At 44.2% G+C, this 24,087-nt stretch overlaps 2 protein-coding genes across 5 annotated transcripts in view; both read left to right on the plus strand.

The window, feature by feature from the left end:
- The first annotated feature begins 1,251 nt into the window (after positions 1-1,251).
- LOC130112077 (eosinophil peroxidase-like) lies at positions 1,252-10,062 on the plus strand. The gene is made up of 13 exons (XM_056279378.1): positions 1,252-1,394; positions 2,127-2,308; positions 2,395-2,527; positions 3,696-3,825; positions 4,138-4,344; positions 4,467-4,827; positions 5,080-5,240; positions 5,351-5,609; positions 6,796-6,966; positions 7,108-7,345; positions 7,470-7,666; positions 7,777-7,842; positions 8,852-10,062. The coding sequence occupies exons 1-13, from the start codon at positions 1,252-1,254 to the stop codon at positions 9,274-9,276; spliced, it is 2,673 nt and encodes an 890-aa protein (XP_056135353.1). The 3' UTR covers positions 9,277-10,062.
- A 4,719-nt stretch (positions 10,063-14,781) lies between these two features.
- The window catches only part of ebf2 (EBF transcription factor 2), a 34,145-nt gene continuing 24,839 nt past the window's right edge, over positions 14,782-24,087 (plus strand). For 2 of the 4 annotated variants that reach the window (XM_056277648.1, XM_056277569.1), the window contains exons 1-5: positions 14,782-15,423; positions 17,681-17,837; positions 20,687-20,750; positions 23,218-23,273; positions 23,390-23,463. In XM_056277648.1, coding sequence (XP_056133623.1) covers positions 15,284-15,423; positions 17,681-17,837; positions 20,687-20,750; positions 23,218-23,273; positions 23,390-23,463 — 491 coding nt within the window. In that variant the 5' untranslated portion in view covers positions 14,782-15,283. The remainder of the gene's footprint in view (positions 15,424-17,680; positions 17,838-20,686; positions 20,751-23,217; positions 23,274-23,389; positions 23,464-24,087) is intronic. The other 2 variants (XM_056277797.1, XM_056277725.1) reach the window with 1 other exon arrangement.

The raw sequence follows: 24,087 nt of genomic DNA on the forward strand, positions 1-24,087 counted from the left end.
TTTGGCTCTGAGCCTTTGTATGTGGAACCAGGCGTGTGCAGGTAGGTGCTATCTCTGTTCAAATACTTAGAATACCGCTCAGAAAAATGATCGGTATTAATTGCTACTGCTGCCCTGCCTGCAACACGTACAAAATGCTGCAGCCTGGCTGCTATCCAATACCAATCTAAGATCCCACATCACACCAATCCTCGCATCCTTTCATTTGCTCCCAGTAAATTATAGAAGCGACTTATAGATACTAATTATCACATATAGGGCCCTACATGGTCTTGCCCCTTTACACATTTCCCAACTTTTGCGTCCTTACTCCACCTGTAGGCCACTCAGATCTTCTGACCAGGGTCTCTTATCTATACCCCACTCCCTCCGCACATCCAAAGGTGGCTGTGCTTTTGTCGTAAGGGCCCCGTCCCTCTGGAGCAGCCCCCCTGTTAGATCAGCTGAGTCTGTGAACAACTTTAAAACCTTCCCACAACTCATCTCTACCAACTTGCCTTCCCTGTAATGAGGCTGTAATTTATACTTTCCTGTATATAACTGAACGTTTATGTTGTCTGTTTTTTTCTGTATCTGTAGCTTGTGCAGCACTTTCGAACTTTGTTCTAAAAAGGTGCTATATAAATAAACCCTTACTTACTAATAAACAAAGCCCAATGTAACCACATTGTTTTTTTTAAGATATTTTCAAGACAACTACATTATAAGTAAATAATATACAAAAATGCTGATATATATATATATATATATAAAACATCCATTATCCAAACTGCCTATCCTGCTCTCAGGGTCGTGGGGATGCTGGAGCCTATCCCAGCAGTCGTTGGGCGGCAGGCGGGGAGACGCCCTGGACAGGCCACCAGGCCATCACACAGGGCCAACATACACACACACACTCGCATTCATACCTAGAGACAATTTAGTATGGTCGATTCACCTGACCTACATGTCTTTGGACTGTGGGAGGATAAATATAAATATAAAACAACATTATTTATATGGCACTTATCAATACAAGGTTACAAAGTGCTTATCGGTCAGGAAAAATAAAACAGTTGAAATAAGTAAACAAAACAGATAAACACAACAAAAGACACGGGACACACAAAGACACGGGACAAGCGAAGGGTAAAGAATAACTGGCAGACAACAACATGAAATAAAAAATCAAAATAAAGAATGAAATTTAGGCCTTACAATAAAAGTGTGACAGCTGAGGCCCAGTCCCTGTGGCTGTTCACATTGTGCGGCATGACTGGACTGCTGACATGGTGGCAGAGAACTGCAGATGTTTGTTTCTCCTCAGAGATAAACCTGAGCAGGAGTTTTATTGAAAGTGCTGTGAATGAAGCCAAAGCCAAAGTGGACCAGGATTATGAGTACTCCCGAAAAGAGTAAGTGTGCATACTTGTTGAAAATGTGCAATACAAAGAAATTGTCTACGCTGCTAGAAGAGCAATACATTCCCTGACTGCATGTAAAGAATAACTATCTATATGTTAGATTTTTCTCCAAGCCATTGCAATTGTTCTGCTCTGTACTATATAAACCAATGGAAGGGCTATTTCATTGGCTTTTTTGGGCATGTCTTGTTAGCCTCCCATCTAAACATTTTATGCGTTGGGCATCCAGGTGGCGTGGCGGTCTATTCTGTTGCCTACCAACATGGGGATCGCTGGCTTGAATCCCCGTGTTACCTCTGGCCTGGCATCCCTACAGACACAATTGGCCGTGTCTGCAGGTGGGAAGCTGGATGTGGGTGTGTTTCCTGGTCGCTGTACTAGCACCTCCTCTGGTTGGTCGGGGGTGCCTGTTCAGGGGGGAGGGGGAACTGGGGGGAATAGCGTGCTCCTCCTACTTGCTATGTCCCCCTGGCAAAACTCCTCACTGTCAGGTGAAAAAAAACCGGCTGGCAACTCCACATGTATCAGAGGACACGTGGTAATCTGCAGTCCTCCCCGGCTCAGCAGAGGGGGTGGAGCAGTGACTGGGATGGCTCGGAAGAGTGGGTTAGTTGGCCGAAAACTTGATTGGGGAGATAAAGGGGGGGGGGGATTATGCGTTAAATATCTTGTCAGCCACCCATCAAGGCATATGTGATTGATCTCTCCACCTCTCTCTCACAGGAGCGTAGCACGTGTACGCAGGCATGCAACACCTTCAGCCATTCTACGGCTAATGAAACAGCCTGCGGGTGCAACTCGCACTGCAGTGCGTGCTGCTGATTATATGGAGAATACCATCAAACTGATCCAGAAGAGGTCCCTTTACAACCACCGCATACACAAGCGCTCCATCAATGCAACAGGTGACCCTCCTTAGTTTGTTACATTTTTCCACAATGACATCAGCGAGTCAAAGAGCTCGTCACTGATTTCTGTGTCTCTCAACCAGATCTCATCTCCGAGGAGGTTCTGAACATTATTGCCAATCTCACCGGCTGCTCTGCTAGAATTCGCTCCGTTTCTTGCGCAACCACTCCCAACCTGGACACGTTTCGCACTGCAACCAGTATATGTAACAACAGGTAATAACAGGACAGCATGGTGACCCAGTGGTTAGCACTGCTGCCTCACAGCAAGAAGGTCCTGGGTTCGAACCCCAGGCCATCCCAGGTCCTTTCTGTGTGGAGTTTGTATGTTGTCCCCGTGTCTGCGTGGGCTTCCTCTGGGTGCTCCGGTTTCCTCCCACCATCAAAAAGACATGTATGTTAGGGTTAATACTCCTGTCTGTGCCCCTGAGCAAGGCAATGGAAAGAAAAACCGGAGTTGGTACCTGGGCGCTGCAGCTGCCCGCTGCTCCTATACAATAGGATGGGTTAAATGCAGAGAGCAAATTCATTGTAAGAATACAATGTCAAGGGTGCCCAGTTAGCATAGCAGTCTATTCCGTTGCCTACCAACACGGGGATCACCGGTTCAAATCCCTGTGTTACCTCTGGCTTTGTCAGGCATCCTTACAGACACAATTGGCCGTGTCTGCAGGTGGAAAGCTGGATGTGGGTATGTGTCCTGGTTGCTGCACTAGTGCCTCCTCTGGTCAGTCGGGACGCCTGTTCAGGGGGGGGGAGGGGGAACTGGGGGGAATAGCGTGATCCTCCTATGTACTACGTCCCCCTGGTGAAACTCCTCACTGTCAGGTGAAAGAAGCGACAGATGACTCCACATGTATTGAAGGAGGCATGTGGTAGTCTGCAGTCCTCCCCAGGTCGGCAGAGGAGGTGGAGTAGCGATCAGGACAGCTTGGAAGAGTGTGGTAATGGGCCGGATACAACTGGGGAAAAATCCCCCCCAAAAAAAGGGAATACAATGTCAAATAAAGTGGCTTTCATGTAAGGAGGTTGCTAACTGGTGATTTTGAGCATTGACATACATTGACATAGAAAAAACAAGTGATGCTTTTGCCCAGAGAGGCAAAAAGTTGGGTGTTAAGTTTGAATCACATGAGCCCCAACTGGTGTTTCTATGCACTGTCTCCTTTTTCTCCTTTCCCACTGTTTAAATAGATAATACTTACATAATAATAGACAATGCCAAAAAAAGTTAGTGCCCAGTCTCCTCTAAAACAACAAATAGTGATCATCTCCAACGTCATCACATAAAACAACAGTCACTCACTGATGGCAAAGGAGGATTGTTATGAGTGTGAACAAAGTGTAAAAAAAAAAAATTAAATGTCAAATTTCTTCTTCTCAGGAAACACTCTCGCTGGGGAGCCGCCAATATACCTTTCACCCGCTGGTTACGTGCTGAGTACCAGGATGACATCGCTCTGCCCAAAGGTTGGGACCCGAACGTGAGAGTCAACAGGCGTTTTCTGCCCTTGGTACGACACACAATCATAGTTGGCCGCAACATCACATTTAGTGTATAGCATTTATCACAACTGCACTGAATTAACAAACTTATTTAGCAAAAAGCATTGAGTTGAGAAAAAATGCACAAGAGAGCGGAAAACTGAAGGTGTATGGGGGGAAAATTGTTAGATGGCTAGATGGAAAAACTTGTGATAATGCTCCATCTACTTTATATACTATAGTTTAATGGGAGGATAAAATATGGTTTGCCAATCAGATATTGGCGCTTGTATATTCATCACTCTAAACAAAGGAGTAACATCCTGCATGCCTTTCCATAGGTAAGGGAAGTATCTAACCGTATCCTGAAAACTGCCAATACTGATGTGGAAAGTGATTCACTCTACACCCACCTTGTGACGATCTTTGCCCAGTGGACCGACCATGACCTGACGTTCACCCCTCACTCCCCCGTGATCCGCTCATTCAATGGTGGCATTGACTGTGAAGAGACCTGTGATCGCACAGAGCCCTGTTTTCCCATTTTGGTCAGTGTCATAGCATCTCACAAGTAAACAGATACATGCACAGTGTGTGCGCACACACACACACACACACATGCACACACACACACAATGAATTTCAACTTATCCCTGTCATCCTAATATAGATTCCCAAACAAGATCCCCGCTTTGGCAACAACTCAGAAGATTGCATTCCCTTCTTCCGCTCAGCCCCAGCCTGCGGCTCTGGCAACACAGGTCACCTCTTTGGGGCAAGCAGTGTGCGTCAACAGATGAATTCCCTCACAGCTTTCATTGATGTAGGGCAGGTTTATGGTTCAGACGACATTAAAGCGCGCGACCTGCGCAACCTCTCTGATGATAAGGGCCTGTTGAGGGTCAACACCCAGTTCACTGACAATGGACGCGAACTCCTGCCCTTCACCACCATGAACACCAACATGTGTGCCACCAGAGCACAGATCACCAACAACAGTAAAGCTCAGGAGTTGCCCTGCTTTTTGGCTGGTGAGTTAGTGCAAGCTGGTGGATTAAAAAAAACAAACAAAAGTCAAGACTCACTGCAGTTCCAGCATGGTACCAACACCATGCTGTTTTCTTCTGGTTAACCTTTATGTAACAAGTTTAGACCCAGTGACATCTAAATGTCTAGCATTCAAAGGAGCCCCGGCTCAGACTTTGCCAAACTAAGTTAACATGGTTAGATATGCATTTACTGACCGCGTGTGTTAAATGCAAGCCTCTCTTGCTGTCTCCCAGGTGATGCGAGAGCCAATGAGAACATTGGGCTGAGCAGCTTACACACACTCATGTTACGTGAGCACAACCGGCTTGCACATGCCCTGGCCAAACTCAACCCCAGATGGGACGGAGAAAGACTCTACCAGGAGGTGCGCAAGATCATGGGCGCATACTCCCAGGTAAGAGGGGACACTCACACCATACATGACAGAGATCTCACACTTCAGGCGGAGGTGACAAGGTGTCATGTCAATATGGGAACTGTCACTTAATGCCTCAACTCTTTCAGGTCATCACTTTTAGGGACTACTTGCGCCACATTGTTGGTCCAAACTTCATCGCCAAGCAGCTGTCCAACTATCCTGGCTATGATGAAGATGTGGATCCAAGCATCTCCAATGTGTTTGCCACAGCAGCTTATCGGTTTGCACACCTCGCGGTGCAGCCCTTCATGTTCCGTCTCAATGAAACGTACGAGGAGCACCCTGAGTTCCCCAGCCCGCTGCTGCACAGAGCCTTCTTCGCACCATGGAGGATTGTCTTTGAGGGTATGCTGAATATCCTCAAAATATTCACTTTACCATTGATTGTATCAGAATCAGAATACTTTATTCATCCCCAAGGGGAAATTGGGTTCTATTACAGACACTCTAGTAAGAGAAAACTAAAAACTAACAAGATACAAGATAACAAGAAAATAGAAATAAATAGAAACAAGAAAAACAGAAACAAATAGAAATAAAAGATAAAATAAGAAATAGAAATAAGAACAAAATAGATCAACAAGCATGGTGCACATAACACCCTATCTATACTGCACTACTGCAACACAAAACAAACAGCACAAACAAAACCCGACAGGGTAAAACAAGTTGAAGGGCCGGTCCAATGACCATTAACTCAGAGTGTCTGACAGTCTGAGTCTGAGAGAGGAGTTGTAAAGTTTGATGGTCACTGGCAGGAATGACCTCCTGTGGTGCTCTGTAGTGCATTTTTGCAGAATGAGTCTATTACTAAAAGTACTCCTGTGCCCAACCAGCATGTCATGGAGTGGGTGGGAGACATTGTCCACGATGGCACATAATTTCAACGGCATCCTCCTCTCAGAAACCACCACCAGAGAATCCAGTTCCATCCCCACAATGTCTCCGGCCTTGCGTATCAGTTTATTAAGCCTGTTTGCATCCGCTACCCTCAATCTGCTGCCCCAACACACAACAGCAAACAGGAGAGCACTGGCCACCACAGACTCATACCACATCCTGAGCATTGTCTGGCAGATGTTGAAGGACCTCAGCCTCCTCAAAAAGTAGAGACGGCTCTGTCCCTTCTTGTAGAGGGCCTCAGCGTTCGTAACCCAGTCCAGTTTATTGTCTATATACACCCTCAGGTACTTGTAGTATTCCAGTGTCCACACTAACCCCCTGGATGGAGACAGGGGTCACTGGTGTCATGTCCCTCCTCAGATCAACAACCAGCTCCTTTGTGTTAGTCACGTTGAGCTGCAGATGGTTCTGCTCACACCATGTGACAGTTTCCCACCACAGCCCTGTACTCAGCCTCCTCGCCCTTACTGATGCATCCGACTATAGCAGAGTCATCAGAGAACTTCTGAAGATGGCAGGACTTTGTGTGGTAGTTGATAATTATATTTGAATTGTCTTATATTTGACAGATTAAAGAAATATGTTCAGTGATAACTGGCTGACTGACAAAATGTATTGGGTTGCTCAGGTGGTTTGGACCCAATCCTGAGGGGGCTGGTGGGTCGTAAGGCCAAGCTGAACACACAGGAGCACATGATGCATGACGAACTGAGAGAAAGGCTCTTTAAATTCTCCTCTGACCTGGCCCTGGACTTAGCATCTCTCAACTTGCAGAGAGGAAGGGACCATGGACTCCCTGGTATGATTATCTGTTACAATCTGTTCTTCTTTACCTGTTAACACACTGCATATGAGGACATCAGGCTCCTAATTATTTTGATAACATTCACATTCAATATCTTCATGAATGCAACAATTTATGCTGTCTGCTCCTGGGCAGGCTACAACAAATGGCGCAAGTTCTGTGGGCTGTCACAACCCAAAAATCTGAGGCAGTTGGCTCGGGTTCTGAACAATAAAAAGCTTGCCAAGAATCTGCTGAACCTTTACGGCACACCTAGCAACATCGATGTGTGGTTGGGTGGAGTGGCTGAACCCTTTGTGCGCGGAGGCCGGGTGGGGCCCTTGTTTGCTTGCATTATTGCTACCCAATTTCAGAGGATTCGCCAGGGAGACAGGTAAGCAGAGGGAGGGACAGCCAAAAATAATTCCACAGGCATGTTTTACGGATGTAATTATCCTCACTAGCCACACTGATATGTTTACGGGGCACTAAAATGTTATCAAAACTGTCCATCCCAGACTATGGTGGGAGAATCGTGGGGTCTTCACTGATGATCAGAAAGACTCCCTGAGGAACACATCTCTTTCTCGCATCATCTGTGACAACACCGGTATCACTGAAGTCCCAGAGCAACCCTTCCTATACCGTCCCAGAGGTTCTGGCTACACCAAGTGTGAAGACATCCCTGTCTTTGACCTCAGTCCATGGAAGGAAGGTGGTGAATGTCAATCACTAATATACCTCACTGAGCTATTTGAATGAAAACAGTCCTTGCCACTTTTTTTTTAAAACTTATTTTATCCCCTTCTCTTTCTATTGGACTAGGCTCTGGACCGTACAATGGTACACTACAAGGGCCACCTGGACCCCAAGGACCAGAAGGACCAAGAGGTAAAACTAATTTTCTTCGTCATTTTCAATAAATATGTAGAAAATGATACACTATTTAAAGTCAAACCGACATTGAAATGTTAACATTTTCTAGCATCAATTATTACTTTAATCGTCATGAATTTTATACTTCCTCTTTCTAATGGAAAAAGCAATATGAATATAAAAGGTAGAATTAAGTTTTTCTATTTTTCTTTTTTGGATACTCTTGATGTCATTAGACACACTCATTTACATACAGCCTATCAGATCAAATCATCAGGTCATGAAATCCCACCCACCCTTACTGCAACCATGGCTTGTACTTGTCACTCAAAAGTCTGCTCATTAATATTAATGAGGACTAGACCACTACCTCACAGTTCTTGAAACAATTGACCTTTCGCAAAGTCCCGCCCCCCTTAGTTACTGTTGCTATGCCCGTCAAGCATTTCAGAACTATCCAGGAAGTAGCCGGAAAACACCAAAACATGAAGGAAGAAATCAGTGCATTGTGTGGGTAAAAGTAACAGTAATAATACGTTAGCTGTATTAGCTATCAATAATAGCTAGTAGCAAGCTTAGCTTGGAGCAGACAGGTATTTTTGTTGATTTTGGATGGATTAAGCTGGTCATGGGGTCTGCTATACTGCGAAATCTATTGCCGACATTGCGCTTCTTGCGTTCTGGGTTTTGGGAAGGGAAAGAAAATTACACCCCCTCCAAACTTTTCAGATATCTAGTATCTGATTTGCAGATTCCATAGGCACACCGTTTCAGCATTTTGCTGTGTGTTTGAAAGCTTGACGGACCGTTGCTAAGGTAGGATTGGACAAGCACCGTTCTGGGGTGGTATTTTGCGAAAGGTCAATTGAGAGCAGGTATAAAAAAACACAAAAAATTGCTGAACATTTTATTATGTCGTGCTCAAGGTTTTAGACAAGTGAAATCTGAAGACTGATATACTTCAAAGTATAACTACAAATGTCACTTAACTATCATCATGTCTTTTGTCACCCTGGTCAAAAAGGGCCACGTGGTCTGAGAGGGCCCCCTGGCCCTCCTGGCCCCTCAATGGTCCAAGTTGCATTTGCTGTGCGACTGGGCAATAAGTTTCCCAAAGCTGGGAAGCCTATTATCTTCCGGGACGTCATCTACAACGGACAGGGCAGTTATGACATCAAGACAGGGCTGTTCACCTGTGAGCACCCAGGAGTCTATGAGTTTCAGTTTCACTGCACTATCTACCAGAACACTGGCAATGTGGACTTAAAACATAATGGAGAGCTGGTGCTTCACTCTTTCACCACCCAGCAGAAGGGTTACGTCTCAGCCAGCGGGGGCACTTACATCCAGCTCCAGAAGGGAGACAAGGTCTGGCTGGTTGCTAATGATGGCGGCAATGGTCTAACTGCTGACAGCTACTTCTCAGGCCATTTGATTTTCACCGTCTAGATGACCATCATAAAGACACGATGCTGCACTATATGACCAACGTGACCTCTGAAACAAACGTGCATTATTTGAAAAGTCACCATTTGACTTTGATTCTTTGCTACTTTTTTTAAAAATTTTAATCAATGCACTACAATACTTGCATTGCTTATAGAGAAGAAAAAGTAAAACGCTTCTTTGGCCTTTTTCCTCCCATGGATTACTGAAAAGTTGAGATGAGTACGACCAAACCTATGATAGGTCCTGATGAATAATATTAGCGCAATGTCGTTTGTTAGCGGATTTCGAAGTCCTCCTTAAGTTTTTGTTTTATTTCTGTATTCTGGTGTATTCTGTCAATTGTATAAACACAACATCCATTGCACCTCTGTCCGTCTTAGGAGAGAGAGCCCTCCTCTGTTGCTGTCCCTGAGGGTTCTTCCTATTGTTTTCTGCCTGTTAAAGGTTTTTTTTCTTTTTCTTTTTTCTCCGATGAGAGGGTCTAAGGACAGGATGTTGTGTTGCTGTAAAGCCCACTGAGACAAATTTGTAATTTGTGGTAATGGGGTATACAAATAAATAAAACTTGACTTGTTTTTAAACAATAATCCCTTCTGGAAGTATGAAAATCCTTCAATAAGCTAGTTTTCAAAAAAAAAAGAGAGAAAAGAAGCATATTACAGATGAATGTAGGGGAGCAGACTCCCTTTAGTCCCATCAGTGAATGAGTGGCGATAATGATCACGTGAGTGAGCGAGCCATATTGGCTTGGTGCCGGCAGAGGGCGCTGGTTCACAGCTTCTCAGCACAGGCCCTGTGGGCAACACGGCAGTAAGAAGAAACTGCCTCCTACATGGAGATCTTAAGGGTCCTATTCATGTATGACCTGGTGAAATATACAGTTAGACTGTTGTTATCATGCAGAATGTTGGTAATAATTTGTGATATTGGGCTATACAAAAAAATTGACTCAATATGTACCTATTTATGTAGTAACTTTTGTTAAGATAATTTTGGTTTCGATAAAATAAAGCGAATAAATTATGCCGATACATTTATGCTCTCACATTGATGAACTGCTGATAATTTACAGTGCATGGAGAATGTGTCGTCTCCCTGAATCTTTTAATTTGAACATTTTGTTCAAAGGCAAAGTAGATGCGTTTGGAAGTTTTTTTTTGGTTTTACTAGTGTGGGGGGCTTTGTTTCAGTGTTGTGAAACAAAGACCTTGATAAGAACTCTCTTTTCACACTACATAGATGATATAAACTAATTATTTTTCCCCATGTAAAGCAGGTCACATCAGCAGCCAGCAGCTAAAGTCAATCATGAGTCAGTCCGACCACCAGCCGCTTGTCGTGCAGCTGAACTCTCTGTAAAGTAAAGAAAACTCAAGCATTTCCAACAGAGAACACGACACTCACCACTAAAGCCACTTTACATCATAGAAAAGGACCTTGGTAGACACCTAAAAGGTGTTTTCCCAGATTTGGGCTCCACAGCTGGCCAGCCGCTTCTCTTTTATGGGAGTGGGGGACATCATGAGCTGAATCAAGATAAGTTGGTGTGGGTCTGATTGTTACAATCAGCTCACCACTGAGGGCAGATCCATCTGTTGTCACCCCTCAATCTAAGGTCAAAACTAAATAGGTACTTGTTTTATGCTAGCAGTCAAGCCACTTCACACTTCAAAATAAGCTTATTGGTCTCAAATCATACAATCCTTACATCGGTCCTGAGCTTGTGTCTTGACATTTCAATACTCCTCCACAGTGCTTTCTACCTTAACACTGCAATGAGGCAGACTGCAAACATGTCTTCAGCACGATATTTTATATACAAATACTAATTTGCATTAATTTACCAAATTAAGCCTCCTTATCCTCTTGATTGAACAACCATATGAGATGCGTTTGTATTGTAAAGAATACACTCTGCCACTGCAAACCACCACTGGGCTCAGATGAAGCATCTGCTCAGACATGAGGAGCTGACAAGCCACACTTCATATGTAGCCGGGAATGTCCCTCTCACTGTCCCAGTATTTTAGTTTTGAGCAGAGATTTTTAGGTGTGTGGGAAGTTGAAATCACGTTTGCACTCACCAGGTTACCATCATTTAATCAAAGCCACAGCTACTGGCAAAATCCTGATGTGTGTCGGAAAACAGCAATAAGATGCATTTTTCAGGCGTGTGATGGTTACAGAAAACATCTGCACTGCCATCGGTGAAGGGTGGAGAAAGGCTTTTATTTTTTTCTGAAAATGCAAAACACTGCCCACCATTTAGTGGGGGGAAAAATCACATTGTGGATTAAAGTTTTAACTGAGTGTGATGCTGTTTGGCAGAATGTTCAGTTTTGAATAAGTCCTAGTTCTTTATGGGAAACCTTTACGGAAAATCCCCACTCCTTGGTTTTAAATGAACACTGTGACGAGGCATCGGTACAAACTGAACCAAAGCAGGTCTTCTGTAGACTCAAGTAAAACGTCTGGGTGGGGGACAAGTTAAGCAGTTGTGGCTTGATGTGTGTTATGACTGTGTGTGATGACTGCATGACATAATAAAAAATAGGAGGCGGATGCTCCACTTAAATAGAGGATGCTGGTATTCCCCCAGGATCTCAGCATCCTTACTTTAAATAAGCAGACAAATAGATGAGCGCAATATAAGGCGATCGATGGGGGACGTGGTGGGTCGCATTAGCTCTGTTGTTTTCCGCACGGTGGAGAAAGGGGGACGGGAACCAGCTGCTGCGTCTGCAGGCCATCCCCCACACGGCCCTCATGACCTCCGCGGATGGACCGCCATCCACCAAGAGTGGCGCTGCTTCTCCCATGGGAGCAGGGGAATGCCGGAGAGGACGAGTGGCACACGATCCCCTATTGTTGGGTTTCGCAATCACTGGTCCCCCCCCCCCACACACACACACACACCCGTCAACACGCGCTGACCGTCTCAGTGGGTTAAATTGATTAGAAGAAGGTTTGTGGTTTGACCAGATCCCCATTCTCGCATGGCTTCACAAAAAAAGCTGCAAATTCACGTATAAATCTAGTCCACAGCGGGTGATGGTCAATAGCCGCGCGCGCGCACACACACGCACGCACGCACGCACGCACACACACACACACCTTTAGGGTGGAAGTGAATGGACAACGTTGCCACTCGAAATGGGCGAGAATTCAAATCCTAACCGGAACCACCCGCGTCATCTTAATTGGATCTCAGCATAACACCGTGGAGTTGAACCCTGTAACCATTTGGCTTTATTAGACTTTCTCTGCGGGGGAGCTTTGAGTTACGCTCTTCGCCTCTATTCAACTTTTACATTGTTTTGCCTGTGCTTTGCATTCATCATTCCTAATTTTTAAAAGATGTCATCTGTTCAGTCGGGCTGTATTGATCGAATGTTTTTTTTGTTTTTTGTTTTTTGTTGTACCCCCATCCAGCAAACAAGTAAACACACACCGTAACAGAAGGCCTCGAGGATCTACGAAGAAGAAGTATTTTATCAGTGGGACGCTATGAGTCCACTTAAAATCTGGTTGTCTGGAGAAAATAGATCTGCAATATAGTAATCTTTGTGTCATGTGTGGGGGAAAAAAAGCGCTGTTGATTTTCAATTTGTCATTGATGAAGTATGTAAATAACTCACCAAAAGTCATCAAATATGTCGACGTTTTGCTGTAATAGTTCACTCGCTAACCGTCGCCGCTGGGAAAACGGGTTTTTCAAAACGCCTTTTCAGCTGGTTGTGAATGTGCGTCGTGGTTTCAGAAGTGTCGCGTAACTGTTAAATCCTCCGCAGCTCGGCCCAAACCAGACGGAAGCTGCGACCGTCCTTTCCTAAAGTCACCGTGCTGCAAAAAAAGACAAAATCTGCGGTGATCCTGATCCAAAACAAACACAAGTCTACTAAGTCTTCCTGTCTGTCTTAAACGACTTGACGATCAAAGAGGCGGTAAATGCAGCGCCTTATCTTCCTGATGGGTTCATATTATATATATATATATATTATTAAAAAAATTTTTTTTTTTGATGATTTGTAGGTTGTAACGGAATTTTACGGTTAAAACGTGTGTCGTTGCGGTTTCCTCCAACAACGTATCGATATTTTTTCGAGTTAAGTGCGGCTGTCAATCACAATCAATCAGCTGGCTCAGGGACCCCGCGCGGCACCGGGGCGGAGGTTCAGCGGCAGGATTCCGCGAGACGGTTCTTCTGATTGGGGGAACATGTGACTTTGTCCTGCGCTGGCAGATGGTCGGGGTTCAGACGGGATCCAAGGGGGGAGATTTACATTCATTGTTCGGGCGCTCCAACTCCAAACGGAGACAATAGTCTCAGTTAGGGGGCAAAAAACCATGATTGAAAAAAAGAAAACTCCTTTTCAATGTTAATCAAACAACAAACGAGATTTCTCGCTGCAAACAACGCACAGAAGCCAGGCATCATTTGTATTCTAGGCCGTGACAAAACCATCAGAAATAACCCTGAAGGTAAACCTGTAGGCCGCCAAAAGAGGAAACTTTTCAGGTAAAAAATCTCCCCAAAAAGACAGGCCTACACATATCGGTGAGGGGCGTTTTGAAGTGATTCTGCTGAGCGTGGCATGTTTGAGCGGGACCACAGCGACAGACAGCCAAACGTATTGATTATAAACCAATTTGGACTCTGTCAGTCTGAAGCGCAGGAAAGCCAATCAGAGCGCAGCGCTGACTATAAATGGCGGAGATTGACGGAGCAAGCAGACGACCATTGTTAAGGCTGACACTGATTCGATGCCTCCTCAGTGGACTCGCTGCCTTCATTCAGTGGGTGCGCTTTGTTCAAAGGGAGCAGACGGCGAACCTGCGGAGTGTACACGCCTGCCGAGAGCGCACTTGTGTTAAACGATGACTTGAATAAAGCGACCAACTTGATTTGTAGCTGACGCACGGTGGCAGGGGTCCGAGTCCAACTGAATTAAAATCAGTTCGCGATTAAAAGAATTCTGCAATCATAGGCAAAAAGTCAGCCAACAATATTCAGCTGATTTTTTTGTGTTTTTTTGTTTTGTTTTACACGCTACAAGGTGTTGAAAGTGTTGGGCTTTCTTTATTCCTTATAGCCCGAGACAACTCATTCTCCGTCTCGTGCACGCACCAGCGCGCGCACCATACAATAAGACATTTCAACCCACCTGCGATTTATCGATATTATTAGAGCTTTATTAAGTGATGAAATCTTTACGTCCTTATTTTTGCCAGTTAGAAGTGGCCTACAGACTGACTAGAGATACGCTCACAACCCGGCTACAGAGTTGGGAGAAAAGTTTGAAGAGCTACGAGCGTCATTGGCTGCATGCTAAACCTGGAAAAAGTCCAAACAACGAATGCACTTTACACCAATGGGAGCATCCATTTCAACAATCGGTCCCCCATATGGCACCAAAGCCCCTCCTCCATACTCTACCCCGGCAGAAGGTCTCATTCATGACTCAAGACAGCGGTTCATTGCAAGCTACTTGGGCCGTCAGATGTCGCGCAGTAGACCAACTCATTGATCAAGTCAACCGTTTCAGTCGATTTGTCCTTTAAAGAAAAAAAAAAGAAAGAAAGAAGGAAATCCAGGACTGCACACTTTCCGAGTGTTTGATTCTACGTATACTTGTTACCCCACTTATAGGAGGAGTTGTGTCCACCGCAGGTGATCCTTTGCGCTCGAGCCGAGGCTGACAATTACGCTTGGACAATGATTGCAATACATCGGGGAATATATCAATTGTTTTCTTTTCAGCCTTGAGAGAAAGTCCCGCATCTAGAGAAAAGCTGTCCATACTGCCGCTCTCCGCTTACTGATGCCGCACGAGCTGTGACGTCCCCGATACCCTCCTGCACGCGCTCTTGGGAGCGCAGCACCTTGGACCGGATCCTCTGTTTGTTAGACCAAGTATACCGCCGCTCTCGAGACGAATTTTTTCTTTTTTCTTCTTCTTTTTAAACATAACAAAGGTGTGCCGCACTGGTCCAGGATCGGTCTTAAATGTTCGGGATCCCGGAGCATTTGAATTTGATACGAGACGGTAGCGGATTAAAAGAGAGAAGTCTCGGAGAGGACATGGATCCAGTCCGGTCGTGGGTGCGTAATGTCGGGGTCGTGGATGCCAACGTAGCAGCGCAAAGGTACACATTTTTTTTTAAAAATAGAAAAAATAAAATAAAATAAAAAGCCACTTTCCCCCCTTCTGTAACGTTACTTTCCCACTAAAACCAGGGAAATTAGAAATCACCGCCTTTCAATTAGATGGGGGCCGAGCTCCTCATAAGCAACCAGATGCAGTCTTCATGTAATATTTTGTTTCGATTATAAATATCAGACGGAGAGGTGGGCTGCACGTGTAGGTGGGCTGCATGTGCTTGTCAAACTTCTCCGACCTCTCTGGATGTAACGAAGAACAACAGGTCGACGCGCAGGACGCTGTGCACATACAAGCATACAGGTCTTCATCCACATGTCCACCATGACCCGGGAAAGATGAACAACGCATATAAAGCAAACACATGTGGTTTCTAGTGAGGCGAACCGATGGGGGGGAAAAGTGTGCAGCATGACGGTTGACAAAAATTGTCCAACATATTTAGATAGATTCTGGTTAAATATTATATATGTGTGTGTGTGTGTGTGTGTGTGTGTGTGTGTGTGTGTACTGTCGGTTATATTTCGTTATAACTTAGTGAAAAGTTAACGAGGCACTGAAATCTGTCACGTTTTTCAGTTGCAAAAACTCACGGACTAAGTTAACTAACTAACTAACTAACTAACTAACTAACTAACTAACTAACTAACTAACTATACACATAAGGGATAGATAGCGCTACATGTATATATATATATATATATATGTATATATATATATACACGCACACACACACACACGTAATAAACCTACAGACTGTAGTACAGTAATCGAAGTTTCTGTTAAAGTCAGAAATGAATTTTAAAATATTGTATTAGTTGTTTAGTTCCTATTTCCTGTGTTTGACCCAGTCCATTGTCTCCTGTGTCCCCCTTTTTTATTCTTTTTAACCACTTTTCGGTACCAAAACACCGTTTTCTGATCGAAATATGCACACAAGTTAAAAAATAATAATAATAGAGAAATAGGTCATTTTTTATTTGTGAAACTCGTTTTTTTTGTAAAACAACAACAACAACGTTAAGTTCTCTGGTAAATACAACAGAAGCTATAATATGATGTTATTATATTTACTCAGGCCATAGGAAGAGACGAGTTTAACAGAGAGCATTAGTTTAGGCGTTATGAAGGCGCAGCTTCCGATCAAACACGAACAAAACGAAGCAGAAGTGGCTGATAAACACGTTCCTCTGTCGCTTCTTCTTATTCCCGCTGGGACCAAACACAAGCGCAGCTTGTGTGAGGCTAAATGTGATCAGCTTCAGCAGACCTGACCACATACCTGATGGCGAAAATACCGCCGTGTTTCCGTCATCCACGCGGTTTTGACCTTATATATATATATATATATATATATATATATGTGTGTGTGTGTGTGTGTGTGTGTGTGTGTGTGTGTGTGTGTGTGTGTGTGTGTGTGTGTGTGTGTGTATGTATATGTATATATATGTATATATATATGTGTGTGGTCTAAACAGGAGCCTGGTCTGCACTCGATGGCAATCTGAGGGAAATCTAATTAACTCAAAGCCTATCAATGCACGCGCTGCGCGAGGCCTACTCACACACAAACGTGTTATATTATATCCATAACTGTGTCAGCCACGTACGCGCACGAGCTTTACTTTACATGTCCGTATCACCTGGCATGTCACAGTTTGGTGCTGAGAAATGCAGATTGTTTTATAAATGACCAATGTCTCAGCCTTTCAGGTAAACTGGGCCAACATGGCGTGCAGCTCGCTGATTGTTTCATTTCTGTGGTTTCTTTCTTACAACTTGGTTGGTAACAATTATATACAAGCTGATGCTGCCATAAGGACTAGATAGAAAATCTCAGTGAAACAGCCCTACTCCTCTTCATATATATATATATAATATATATAAAATTAATTGCATTTTATTTTTTATTTTTATTCATTGTATTTCAACTGCAGGTTTGTGGATGTTGCAGGCGTGCAGTTTATTGCGAAAAATGTTTTAAGCAAATTTCGTTTGCAACAATAAGAGCCCTATATTTCCAGTCTGTATATTTCACATATTATACTGATTTCTCTCTTTGTATTACAGGGTCTTATTATTTTCATCATGATCAAGCCTCTTATTAATGATATATTATTGGTGTATGTTATTCTTAGCCTTCATCATGAGCCCTTGAACAACTTAATAAATATGCCTGCCTGCCATGGAGATGTGGATGTTAGAACATGTGAGCTGACTGTATGTCCCCCCTCTGTCCTCAGTGGAGTAGCTTTGTCTAGAGCCCACTTTGAGAAGCAGCCGCCCTCCAATCTCCGCAAGTCCAACTTCTTCCACTTTGTCCTGGCCCTCTACGACAGACACGGCCAACCGGTGGAGGTGGAGAGGACTGCATTCGTGGACTTTGTTGAACATGACAAGGTGTGTGTGTGTGTGTGTGTGTGTGTGTGTGTGTGTGTGTGTGTGTGTGTGTGTGTGTGTGTGTGTGTGTGTGTGTGTGTGTGTGTGTGTGTGTGTGTGTGCGTGCGTGCATGCGTGCGCGCGCTTGTCTACTTGCTTGCATGTGTTTATGGTTGCATGCTTGTGCATGCATATCTGCATCTGACTATAGTGTTTATTTCATCAAATCCTCTCAACATATATGTATGTATATATATATATATATATAGTGAAATTCCAAAAGCCAACCAACATAGATCTAACATAGCAATTTAAAAGATGCTCTATTTGCTTAAAATAGGTGAATAGACAACCAACAGCACCCATTTGTAGCTTTGTCTTACAGTTTTTCCTCTGGCCAGGTGCTCAACTTAATCTTCCCCCGCTCCCAAAAAATCCAAGCATATCGAACAGCTGACGGCTACATGTTTACACAAGCTGTACCCTCAATAACATGATGATGATGATGTGGGATTGAAAAAGAATATCTAATGACTAATTAGCAGCTTGCCTCATTAGGAGGACATCACTACTTTTTAAAATGCAAATTATGCTTACTCGTTTTAAGTTATACAGAGAACTAATCATCAAAGTCTCTTTCCCTCATGCCCCTCATACGCTAAACCCTGCTGAGGGGGAAGCTGCATTTCCCCGACCGGGATAAGGGAAGGTCCAAAGTCCAAAGTGGTGTTCTGATAGACACAGACACACAGACACACAGACAGATAGATAGATAGATAGATAGATAGATAGATAGATAGATAGATAGATAGATAGATAGATAGAAAGAAAGAAAGAAAGAAAGAAAGAAAGAAAGAAAGAAAGAAAGAAAGAAAGAAAGAAAGAAAGAAAGAAAATACACTGTGAGAAAGACATGGAGAACGAGCGGGAGAGAGAGAAACCGAGACAGAAGAGAGGGAGGGGGAGTGAGAGAGAGGGAGAAAGTGAGACAGAAAGAGGGAGATTTTTTAAAAAGCATTTGTTAGAAAGACTGATAAAAACCCAAAACGTTTTTTTCCATGACAAAACATTACTGTACATCACAGTAAAAAGCACAATTTCATCACTTACTTAAAAATGGTATGAAATATTAAGTCTTCACCCGCCACAGAACATATCGGTGAGAGGTGGTCTAAGACAGTCTTCATTTTGGGAGTTGGCTACAAAAAATCTGACGCCTCCAAGCGGCAACTACTGAATCTGGTAGTAGGGGAGGCCAAACTGTCCATCTACAGTAGCAGGAAGAACAGAGCGGAGAACAGGACAGGGCAGCAAGTACTTCCTGTTTTCATCTCATTGGTGAAAAAGCCAGAGTCTGGGTTGATTTTAGATTCTTTAAAGGAACGAGTAACATGGGTGATTTTATCCAAAAGTGGTGGGGTAATGATGCAATATGTTCTGTGGCAGAAAGAGGGAGAAAGTGAGACAGAAAGAGAGAGAGAGAGAGAGAGAGAGAGAGAGAGAGAGAGAGAGAGAGAGAGAGAGAGAGAGAGAGAGAGAGAGAGAGAGGGGGGGGGGGGGGGGGGGGGAGGGGAGGGAGAGGGTAGATTACCCAGAGTGGGAGCCTTATGCCCAGTGTTGATGGATACTTTGGCCTTGTGGTCAAAGTCTGGCAGGCGGGGACTGGAGCTCCTAAACTGGTAAAACAGCTCACCGCTGTGTGAGAGACGAGAGGACACCGACTGTCAACTTGAGCTCAAACAGAATTTTGTTTTACCATGTCAGGGAGGGGAGGGGAGGGGAGGGGAGGGGTGGGGGGTGAGATACTAATGCCAGGGCAGAAAGCTGTCAGCGTGTTCCCCCTCGTGCCACACAGGCCAGTGTAGAGTAACATGACGGTTGAAGAGCAGTTCATTTTCTGCATGGTTACCCAGGCATCTGTTTTTATGTTGTTGTTGTTATGCAGAGGTAGCATGGGGAAATAAAAGTTCCTCCATGCACAGTTACAAAACACACCTTATCTCTCCACACGAAGTCCCGGTGTCTCTCTCTCTACATTACCAAATCTCAGTCTCTCTCAATATTACGTTTTGATCTCTCCGTTAGATTCTCGCTCATGTTCATCACTCCTAATTTCCCCAACTCCACTCCACCTACAGCTGCCTCTCTCGTTCCCATTTTCCCTCCACCCTCAGTCTTGTCTTTCTTTCCTCCTCTTTCTACCACCCTTTTTTCTGGGATGCCGGCCTCCCGGGTTATTGGACCAGAGAGCATTCCTTGGAGACCACTTACAGAAAGACCAGTAGAGATGGAGAAAGAGGAAGAGAAAGAGAAAGAGGACGAGAAAGAGGGGGAATGAGAAAGAGAGCGGTGGAGAGCCTTGGGGATGGAGGAACGGAAGTTTCGCCGTCAAGGTCGACTGCTGCTCACTCGCACAGCGCAGTAGTTTCCACTTGCTGAAACACACTTTCTATACACACACACACACTTACACACGTACACAAATAGACACACATACACACACACACACACACACACACACACACCCGTATACGTTTTAAACTACCTGGTTGCAGTTAAGATCACTTTATTTGATCATCGGGCTTTTGGATTTCTTATTAGACATGATAGCTCAACCTCTGGAACGAGCATGTAACTCAAGGTTAAGCGCTGGGCTTATGAGCGCGGTGCGGGCTCCCATATGGGTTTTGCTCCCACAACCCTCTGATCTCAACACTCCTCCCACTGAAGGGCGAGCTGAAGGATTAGGAGAGCCTGGCTGTGCTTAACTCTGCCCGGGGATCCCCTGCTTTAGCTGTGCCCCCCCCCCCCCCCAATGTGTCCAATTGCACTCCCTGCATTTGTTTGTCTCTCTGTCCTTTCCTTCCAAGGAGCAGACGGGAGAAAAGACCAACAACGGCACTCACTACAAGCTGCAGCTCCTCTACAGCAACGGTGAGTAGACCAGACTGCCGAGGCGCCCAGCGCTGCTTTAGCAGCAGCTACAGCAGATGTGTGGCAGTGCACTCGGCACGGCTACTATGCGTACGGCTGTGAGATGAGCTGGAGCGACTGTCCGGTAAACGGGCCCGAGTTCTGTGTGTATAATGGGTTTGTTGCAAAAGGTTAATGGTCATCAGCGAGCCTGTGCCCTTACATGACATGCACGTTTAAACTCACACTCGTCGCTCCGCACCTGCGTCGCCGCAGCTCTGCTCGCAGGGAAGTAAATCACCATTCACTCACCATCTTATTACAAAAATCATACAGCTCCAGATTCAGCTGTGTGAGCAGCCTATTCGGGGCATATATTTGGTGGAAACGAGCTACAAACGAGCCCCCCCCCCCATGATGCTTTAACGTCAGATAGGGGATAGAGAGAGATTTGGTTCCCATGAGCCACTCATGCCCGTACTCTGCCATCATTGTGGCACCCATGGGAGAGAAGATAAAAGACATGTTCCAAAGCAACCCTCATGTACCCTCAGTACACACACACACACACATACACACACGCACACACGCACGCATGCATAAATACATGCACATGTATACACAAACGCACACATATATACATACACACGTGCACACACATGCATGCATAAATACATGCACATGTATACACACACGCACACACATGCATGCATAAATACACACACACACACACACACACACACACACACACACACACACACACACACACACACACACACACACACACACACACACACACACACACAAACACTCACACAGCACACCCAAGAGCACCAACACCACTTCCTCTGCATCCCCCATCTCATCCTCATTCCCCAAGCGATATCAAAGGCATATCAATTGAGACTTTGATGAGAGGAACACATTTTAAAAGCAATACTCCACAAAGCCTCTAAAAAAGATCCTTGGATAAAACATGCTGCTCTTGAGAAGCGATTCATTACATGTCATTTCCCTCTCAGCAGAGGAAGACTAAGACCTGTAGATTTGAAGCACCCAGGCGCTCAGGGGTTTTTCTAAAAGTTCACTGGGGGGGAGATATGCCAAATCACAGAGCAGGGCAATACATCATAAAATCCACCTCTGCTCCCCAATAACACCCACTATAACTAAAGTCCCCTTCTGATCAACTGGCAGTTGGTATATTGAGGTGGAACAGTACTTGCCAGTCTGCCAAAAGCCAACCGGGCCAGAAACAGAAAGTGAACAACATGGACACAAAGAGACAGTTTGACAGATTGTGAGAATAAAATTCAAAGCATCGCACTCATACTGGAGCATGACCAATGATAATTCAAACATCAAATAACTTTTAATTCCCCCAGAAACCATTAACGACAAACTATAAACTGCTTGATCCTGTTCCCCTATATTTATTTTGTGGACAGTGTCCAAGACTTTTTGTGAGGCATCGGTCAGCTCGGTTTCTGAGCGAAACATTTTTTATGCATTTTGGTTTTAATGTCAATTTCCATTCATTTCCCTAATACATTCATTTTGACTCCTGTCAAGCTTGTCTTTAGTTCACTGAAAGTATTTGATGAGAAAGTTTAAAAAAGAAAAAGAAAAAGAAGTTTAGAAACGTCTTATCTGATTTTCTCCACCCTTGAGGTCATGTTTCAATATTAGGCAGCTAACAGGGCTAACGGAGGGAGCTTGATTTTGCTACCTTATTTTCTTTGTTGAAGCTTATGCTAAGTTAAGCTCTTCAAGATCTACATGCACACAAATGTCTCCAATGACCTCTCTTTTGCATCAAAACAATGGATAAAGCACGAATACATGTTTTATGGCTGCACCAAATCAGCCAAATGCAGAAGAATAAGTGGCGAGTTTGAAGACGTCGTGGCAAACAAATGACAGATATGGCTGATCAAACTCATCAATAGCAATCAATAACGCTGACATGCCTCGGGATTAGAGCTTTAAAAAAGTAAAATAAGTAAAATACAAGAATATGTTGTTGGGAAATAACTTTACACTCATACAAAGGATGTGGCATTTTCGGCCTAGCAGTTGGTGTAGTTTGGAAAAACTGTTATTTCTCAATACAACATAGTGTGTGACTAAAAACACGCTGCATTTGTCATTAACATATCACAGTGAGTCAGATGAACATGCATTGTGCTCGGCTGCATATGCAGTGGTTAAATTCATGTCCATCAGCAGAGTGTAGGGCGATTAAAGGAAGTGGGCATCGACGAGGGTGTGTCCATATTGAGACTGTCCCTGTCATGCTATACATGAGAAACAAAACTCAAACTCCCATCATGTTCACTTCATTTCAGCAAACACCACAGGCAAAGATGGTAGTTTCAGTTTTTTAAGCATTTATTTCACTGTACTAAAATAAACATTTTCATGCTTAATTTAAGTAAATTTTGTTTTAGTCTGTTCTGCAGCTGATCATGTATGTGTCTGTCTGCAGGGGTTCGTACAGAGCAGGATCTTTATGCACGACTTATTGACTCTGTCACTAAACAGGTTAGTAACTCCATTAGTATTCTTGATGGGACTGGGCCCTGAAGTACTTAGCCAGAACTTGACTGATTGTGTTAGAAATCCAATCTCTCTCGTTATTCACTCTCTCTCCTTCTTAGCCCATATCGTATGAGGGACAGAACAAGAATCCTGAAATGTGCAGAGTCCTGCTCACACATGAGGTTATGTGCAGGTAAATCACACACACACACACACACACACACACACACACACACACACACACACACACACACACACACACACACACACACACACACACACACACACACACACACACACACACAAAACGCAAAATCCAAATATACATTACTCTTTATCAATCTACTCGCCTCAGTGGGTCTGACATGTGGTTTTGGGACAACGCTTAGGGCCCTACTATTAGAAAAGTAGACTGAAGTTGAACTGTAAGTCTAGCCTGTCTGTCATCATCCTTGTTACAGTGGTAGCCCCCTGCAGCTTTCTGCTGTAACACAGCAGGTCTTTGGCCAGCTCCCATTTCTTCCTATAACTACACTCAGGCCCAGAGCTTTGGAGCCAGGCCTCGTCTGTCCTCTGACAGTGCCAGAGAAACATTATGGGACTAATTAGTCCCCCCCCCCATATATATACACTACCGTTCAAAAGTTTGGGATCACCCAAACAATTTTGTGTTTTCCATGAAAAGTCACACTTATTCACCACCATATGTTGTGAAATGAATAGAAAATAGAGTCAAGACATTGACAAGGTTAGAAATAATGATTTGTATTTGAAATAAGATTTTTTTTACATCAAACTTTGCTTTCGTCAAAGAATC

The sequence above is a fragment of the Lampris incognitus genome, chromosome 1, assembly GCF_029633865.1.
Source record: "Lampris incognitus isolate fLamInc1 chromosome 1, fLamInc1.hap2, whole genome shotgun sequence".
Taxonomy (NCBI): Eukaryota; Metazoa; Chordata; class Actinopteri; order Lampriformes; family Lampridae; genus Lampris; species Lampris incognitus.

Excerpts from the sequence above, each read along its gene's own strand:
- LOC130112077 (XM_056279378.1), top strand. The coding sequence starts at position 1,252 with ATGACTGGACTGCTGACATGGTGGCAGAGAACTGCAGATGTTTGTTTC. Across the intron at positions 3,826-4,137 it reads ACAGGCGTTTTCTGCCCTTG|GTAAGGGAAGTATCTAACCG; the intron begins GTACGACACACA and ends GCCTTTCCATAG. Across the intron at positions 7,667-7,776 it reads CCTCAGTCCATGGAAGGAAG|GCTCTGGACCGTACAATGGT; the intron begins GTGGTGAATGTC and ends CTATTGGACTAG.